Source organism: Buceros rhinoceros, unplaced genomic scaffold, assembly GCF_000710305.1.
Source record: "Buceros rhinoceros silvestris isolate BGI_N320 unplaced genomic scaffold, ASM71030v1 scaffold10816, whole genome shotgun sequence".
Taxonomy (NCBI): Eukaryota; Metazoa; Chordata; class Aves; order Bucerotiformes; family Bucerotidae; genus Buceros; species Buceros rhinoceros.
In genome coordinates this window covers 1,354-8,515 of record NW_010415795.1, presented here as the reverse complement: position 1 = coordinate 8,515, position 7,162 = coordinate 1,354, and the positions used below count along the sequence as shown (strand labels likewise).

Below are 7,162 nucleotides of genomic sequence, written 5' to 3'. Positions count from 1 at the left end.
TGCTGAGCAGAGGAAGGGTCAGGATTAGTTCCTCTGAGCAATGTTTTTCTGCCATTGAGTTTTACTTAAATGAGGGGTGCTGAGATAAATGAAAAGCAACTTAATTAGAGCTGGGGCCAGACTTCACAGCACAGTGTGAAGGACAACGTTGAAGAGGGCACAGCTGTTTCTTGGCATGTAAGAATGGCAAACTCAACAGGCTCAGTCATGTAGCATCACCTGCTTTAGCCCCTGTTTTTCCCATTCATTTTCCTGACACCCATTGTTAATTCTCCTTCCTCCCACATTCTCATTTTCTCTGGCTGCAAGAAACTCCTATGGAGAGGAAATTTCTGCATACAGCTTGGAAATCAGGCAGCAACATCTCAGTGGTGAGAACACATTTGATCCAGTTTGCTCATAAGCATCAAGAAATCCAGCATTGCTTTTTTTCCCTGCCTGAGGACTTGTAATTCAGCTTGGACTGATCCTCTCCACCGAGGCAGAGGCACAGTGTGCAGCGACAGTCACTCCTCACCACGTTCCCACTGACAAACCACACACAGAATCAGAGTCACAGACTGGTTTGAGTTGGAAGGGGCCTTCAGGGCTCATCTAGTCCAACCCCCTGCAGGGACATCTGCAACTACAGCAGGTTGCCCAGAGCCCCAAGGACCAACCTGCCCTGGAATGGTTCCAGGGATGGGGCTTCTACCACCTCTCTGGGCAACCTGGGCCAGGATCTCACCACCTGCAGCGTAAAACATTTCTTCCTTCTCTAGTCTGAATCTCTCTTCGCCACCCCTTGTCCTGTTACAACAGGCCCTGCTAAAAAGATTGGTTATCTAAAAAGAAGTTAGCTGGGTGTGATTTCCGTCTTTGGCCAACTGCACGTCACCTAAGCAGAGCGTGCAGCAGGACCACCACTGTCTTACCGTTTCATGAAAGGTCTTCACTACAGCCTTCCCATTGTTCGTCTCCGACGTGTCTGCCATGAGTGCTTGTTGAAATGCTTGATCGTAGAACTGCTTCACATCTTTGGCTATCTAGGAAAGACAGCGGAAAAACTCCCTTTCAGCCGGAGGAGGAGGAGGAAACACACCAGCAGATGTGCTTGAAGGGGACAGGTTCCCTCTGATGGCACTCACAGGTAGAGGAGCAGTTTTTAAATAGATTTGGACCCTGTTTATTTGTGTGGGTGTGTGAAAAAAGGCTTGATTTTCACAGGGCTTTAATCCTTCCAGCTGTAGCCTGTTAAGAGCAGCAAATATTTAGAACCTTATCCATGAGCCAGCAGGTTCCAGCCCATGCTATCCAAGAGCTCTGTGAGGTCTCTCTAGCAGGCAGAGACACACCAAGGCCTGGAAGGTGAACCCCAAGATCTGAGACAGCCTTCAGCCCATGTGGATTTGCTGCTGGGCTCAGGAATGTAGCATTGCCTTGTCCTGAACCACCTGACGCACGCAGACAAAGCAAGCAGGCAACACGGTTCCCACCGTGGGGGAGGCAGGAGGAGGTGGGGTGTGCAAGAAAGGCCATCTGCAGGTATGGGCACCTCGGCTTATAGTCTGGCTCGCAGGGGATGACAGGAACTTGGGAGAGTCTAACGCCTAGTGAGGTGGCTCATTTGGAAGCTCAGGTACTTTTAAATGGATGTCAGACTCCGGCTGGGCCTTTGCCTGGAGGTGGACAGCCCAACCTGTAAACAAGAAGTCTCATCCATACTCCAGCCCAGCCTCCTGGGCTGGTGAACTGCAGCCACCCATGGGGTCTGCTCCACAACAAAAACCCAACACCTTGTTTTCAGGGAAACCGGCCTTGCGGCTTCTCCTCTAACACCCTCCAATAATTTGGGAGATATGGATGAAAGGAAGACACGCAAGAGAAGCAAAAAAAATACAAGCAAGTAAAAAGTGAAAACGCTTTCCAGCACATCTGCTCCAGCTCAGGGCTGCACTAGCACACGAAAAAAGAAACTGCAGCAAGAAGGACCTTGATTTCAATCAATTATCCCAGCATTTCTCCATCACTGCTCAAAAAAGTTTGCTTTGGAGGGTGACGTTTTCTGATCAAACCACTTGATTCTGGTACATGGCAAAAAATAAAACAATAATCCTACTTCTTGCCTTCCTATCCTGTACCTAAAGTCTCTTCAAGAAGGCAAGCTGAGGGAGAGGCTGCCTTGTGGAGGAGCATCCCGTGCCGATGTGACAGGAGATGGCTGTCCCCTCAAGGGGCTGCACACCGGGGTGGCAGGGAGTCCCCTCCGGGAGCAGCTCTCCATGCCTGGGATCGATCAGCAGTTCCCTCCCAGCCCACACTGCTCCCGAGATGCCCCGACTGAGGTGGAGAGAAACAAACCGCCTGCCTTCCAAACAGCCCATTCATCACCAAGGCTGCAAAAGCAGCGGAGGCCAACACGCTGCCACCTCTCATTTTAAACTGCAAAATCAATTTGAGGGGTTGAGGTCATCCCTCTTGTATTGGCAGATTCCAACTTTCTCAGCTTTACGCTCTGATGGCCGAGCGCCTTCTCCCCAGCACGCAAAGCAACAGCCACGGGGCCGTCCTCCTTACTCAGGCTTCATGTTTTTTACTGTTGGTCCAGTCGCGCATCTTGGACTCTTCAGGACTCACAAACTAACATCTGCAGGAGGCACAGCCCCCCCACCCCGTGAAGGTTAATGATCTCGCCAAAGTTGCTAGGAAACAGCACCCTGCCTGCATAATAACATGTTTAGCCAGGGAAGAGTTTATTCTGGTGAAGTCATGCTCTCTCCAGCGAATGACCCCAAGGGTGTTCCCATTCACGGCCGTGCTGGTCATCTGTAGCCTATGTGCGTGCGAAAGCTGAGCAGGCCACCACCTACTTATGCAGCTGGCTTACGTCTCTTAGCACAGTAAACACATTTCCTGCTCTGCCAGAGAGTCTAACCTTCGCTTTGAGCACAAGCAGTCCCCCTCTCTCCTCCAAACCCTCAACATCTGGGTGATCGCCACCCAGCCCGGGGCTCGCTGCAGCATCGCCATGGTTCCCACAGGCTGATAGTTTTGCTCTTCGAGACCAAACTCCACATGTGACCACAGTGAAGGGAAGGTGAGAAGGAAGGGAAGGTGAGAGCTGCGGTTTTCAGTCCTGCCCTTTAACTAACTCGTTCTAGCCAGGGGACCTCCTCCAAGCAGGCTCTGGCAGGTGCCTGGGACAGATAGGTGATTTCTACCCCTCGCACACGCACAACATACTGATCAGCAGCAAGCTCAGTCCTGGCAGACAAACAGCGGGTTATATGATACTGTGAAGAGCAGGAAGCATCAAGCAGTCCCGTTATCGCAGACGCTGACTCTCCCTGCACGGTATTCGCTCCCTTTGGGGCCACGCGGCTGGCTTCACTCTCTCCCTTTGGCACCCAGGATGTGCAGACGGCTTCCCTTCACAACTTCATACACAACTCAGCTCACTCTGTGACTGACAGCGTGGCTGCAAGGAGGAGACCCAAGCGAGACAGGGCTATTTTTATTCCAGGCGTTGCACTATATACCGTAAGGGGCAGGTGCTGCCATCACATTTAAAGTTCATTGACATGGGCAGGAGGCGTTAGGTGGCCTGCCCAGATCGCACAGCTAACCCTAGCTCCTGTGACCCAGTCCAAGAGCAGCTCATGAGCAAAACAACTCATGCCGGGATCCGCTGCGGTTCTGACCCAGCCTCTCAGTCCCAAAACCACACATTTTGGAGTTGTCTTACTTGATCTTTGTTCACAAATCCCCAAATTCCAGCCGCAACTTCGCAGGCAAACAGGATCACCAGGCAAGTGAAGAACTGCAAAGACAGATCAAGAGAGGGACACTTAAGGTAACTGGCTACAGGCAAAGGCAGCAATTAGGTGGGTAGAGGTGTGGAGCAGCACTTCTACTGATGGAGATCAGAGCAAGGTGCCATCTGACTTCAAATTGTTTTATCTTTCACACACAGGCTTAGCCCAAACACATTCTCCTCTTACTCATGGGATGGCTAAGTGGGGATGAGCACACAGGCACTGACAGGGATGAGGATGCCCTATGCACCACAAGACACATTGCCTCTCTTCAAGCACCTGCAGGACCATCCAGACAAATTTCTGGTTCTGCCCCAGATGCTCCGAGCATGGGAATTGCCAGCAGAGGGTTAAAAGCCCATTTCAGCTGCTGAGGAGCTGTGAGGCATCGGGGTGTGATTTATGGCCAGCTCTCTTGGCATCCACAGCCCTGCAATGCTACTGCAGTTTTTTGCATAAATACTAACGCTGATGTTTTCCCACAGTCCCACCCTGTTTGTGCATTCCAGCACTCCTCCCTGCCACCCCCCAAAGTCTCCTCCATCCTTCTGTGCAGATCCCAAGAACACATTGTGATGGTCAGTCTGGTAGACTGGGAATAGGAAGCTGTAAAGCTCATACATCAGAGTCAAGTGAGAAGGCACGGACAGGCACAGCCCACATGCAGCCAGCACTACCTCTGTGACATCACCCTCCGTGACTTCTTCCTGGGAAAAGCCCCAAAGTGGGAGAGTTGCCATGGGAGAAAAGCGGCAGAAGAGGTGAATGCAGTCAGGAGAAGACAAAACTACAGTATGGGGTAGGACAACAGCCCCTGGCTCCTGGGCAGTCTCTGTTCCAGACACATTCAGGACATTTCCTTCAACAACAGAGGAAACAGGAGTTTCCAAAATGATGGTGTGACCTGGCTCTCATGTACAAGAGCAAAGGAGCAAAACGGAACAGGACTATTGACCTGATAGCAGGGAAGAACTTCCAACATCCAGTCCCTGACAACCAACTCCTATTTAAACACCTTTTATCCCTGTTTCTCTAGAAGCATCTTTGGGGGACTGGATCCCACATCCACCCAAGGAACCAAATCACCCTAAATTGCGGGTGCGATGCCACTGTAATTCTCTGGCTAAGCACTAGGGCTCACTCTTGCAGTGGTTTCCCTTCCAGCGAAGGATGGCTCCTTCATCCCAGGTTGGAGGTACAACTTTCTGCAGACTCAGGTCTGCAGGTTGGCTGCCAAACACCAGCTTGATGCTATGGGAACACGGTGGTGATTCTGGCCAGGCGGTTGGATGTGCCCCAGCCCCTTCCCGGGGAGCAGCACCTGCTCCATCCGAGTGGCTCCCTCCTGCCCTCCTCCGGTCTGACCAGCTTCAACAGACTCACAGACTGGGTTGGGAGGGACCTTTAAAGGTCATCTAGTCCAACTCCCCATGCAGAGAGCAGCAATGCCTTCAACTACAGCAGGTTGCTCAGAGCCCCATCAAACCTGGCCTTGACTGTCCCATGCCACCTTCATCATGGGATTTTGACAGTGTGGAGCTTCCTGGAACTTCCCCCTTTAGCAATAATCCTACAGTCACTCATCAGCTGGCTGCAGGAGAAGGGAGAGCAGCTGCTTCCTTGCAATACCCTGGAAACGTCCTCGGAGCATGGTGGGAGCCTTGGCCCATGGAAAGTGTCACCATGACGCGTCTCCAGCCTTCTCTTGGCAAGCCAAGGTGTGAGAATCACGGGCAGCACGCGGCAGCTAGAGCTGCTAATTTCAGCCAAAGCAGCCAGTTTCCCTGTCGGGTCACAGGTACGTTGTACCATCTGCCCTTCTAATCCTCTTTCCAACTTCAAGAGTGAGCGAGGGGTAATTCAGGTTCTTTAATGAGTTTCGTTAACAACAACAAAAACCAAAAAACATTCCAAAGCTGCCAGACCTCGCTGCTACAGCCCCTGTCAGGTTTGTGCGTGGGCTCCTCCTATTCTCCTCAGCAGCGATAACGCCTGCAAACTCCTACAGCAGCTCTCGCCCGGCAACGTTCTTTATAAACGTGCTTTATAAAAGCTGGTGAGGAGCACCCCCTTCTCGTGGGGAAACAGAAGCAACTAGAGGTGAAGCCATCTGCAAGAGCGAGGGAAAGCAGCTCCATTGCCCCCTGTCTCAGCTGAATCCACACCCAAGGATCACTACTCCACCACCACCAATCTTCCAGTCCCAATGAAGCCAAGTGCTGTAAAGGCCTTCCAATTTTTAAGATTTTTTTTAAAAATGTTTTACTCATCCAATTTTTTTCAAAAATGTTTTACTCATCCAATTTTTTTCTTTTTTTTTTCATTGAGTTTAAAGCTGAACAACATGTGAGAATGTGCTTTAAATAAATAGGTCTCCCTTACTCCCAAGGTAAAGGCTTTTGGTGTGGCTACAGTTTATACAATTAGCTCATCCCGTGCCAGGAATCCTGAGCTGCTGCCTCACATCAAGGACGCCTGTAGCACTTCAGTAATGGATTTTCCAGGATGTACCTAGACGATCTCACTAAGACATTGCAGGAAATCTTTGCTGTTTCCTTGTCCAAACAGTTAAAAATAGTATATGATTCGTTAGAAGAACGGGAATTGCCACAGGCAGCCTTGAAACAGAGTGGAAGGAGAAGCTGTAGGGGACATCAGGTATGAAAGAGGGTTTAGTGGGTGTTTGGTAAGACTGCCAGACCATGGCGGGGGGATAGAAGCATGAGGAGGTGTCACATATAACAGAGAAAATGAATCCCCAAGCACCCCGCTGTTCGCACCTCTTCTGCTATGCCGCTGGCTTCAGGCTCTGCCCTGTAGCCAGGCAGGGGCAGGAGCTTGCTGCATGCCCGGAGCTCTGGCTGAGCTGGCAGCAGGCTGGGCAGAGATGCCCTCAGCCAAACAGCACTGTCTGCTCCTGGCAGAGGTCAGCGAGTTCCCACCTACCGGCTCGTGCACCCTCCCAGCCCCATGTGCTGGAAAAGGCCCCGGTTGGGGAAGCACAGCCACGTGCCACCTGGCAGGGACATCGTGGTGCCAAGCGGCATCCAAAGCTCTGTGTTTCTTACCGTTCCCAGAAGGCACTGAGACTCCTGAATAGCACCGTAGCATCCCAGGAACCCCACTAACATCATGACAGCTCCGACTGCAATCAGGATGTAGATTCCTGCAAGGGAGAGCAAGAGGCAGAGCCGTTACTGCAGAGCTCTGTACGGCAGCACCCTGGCGCCTGGCCGGACGTGCCGGGTCCCCGGGGTGGCTAATTACGGGAGCACAGAGTTAATGCCTAGGAGATACGTGTAGAGGTGGTGGCAGACATAGAACACCATGACCTACATGAGCCAGGTCTCCGCGTGTTTGAAGCTGGC

General features: G+C 51.6%; 1 protein-coding gene across 1 annotated transcript in view; it reads right to left on the bottom strand.

The window, feature by feature from the left end:
- CD81 (CD81 molecule) overlaps positions 1-6,955 on the bottom strand; it is an 8,609-nt gene extending 1,654 nt beyond the window's left edge. The window contains exons 1-3 of the mRNA XM_010137545.1: positions 6,863-6,955; positions 3,725-3,799; positions 915-1,025 (exon numbers count right to left, since the gene is read on the bottom strand). Of these exons, the coding sequence (XP_010135847.1) occupies positions 915-1,025; positions 3,725-3,799; positions 6,863-6,928 (252 nt within the window). The 5' untranslated portion in view covers positions 6,929-6,955. The remainder of the gene's footprint in view (positions 1-914; positions 1,026-3,724; positions 3,800-6,862) is intronic.
- Between the last annotated feature and the right edge of the window lie 207 nt (positions 6,956-7,162).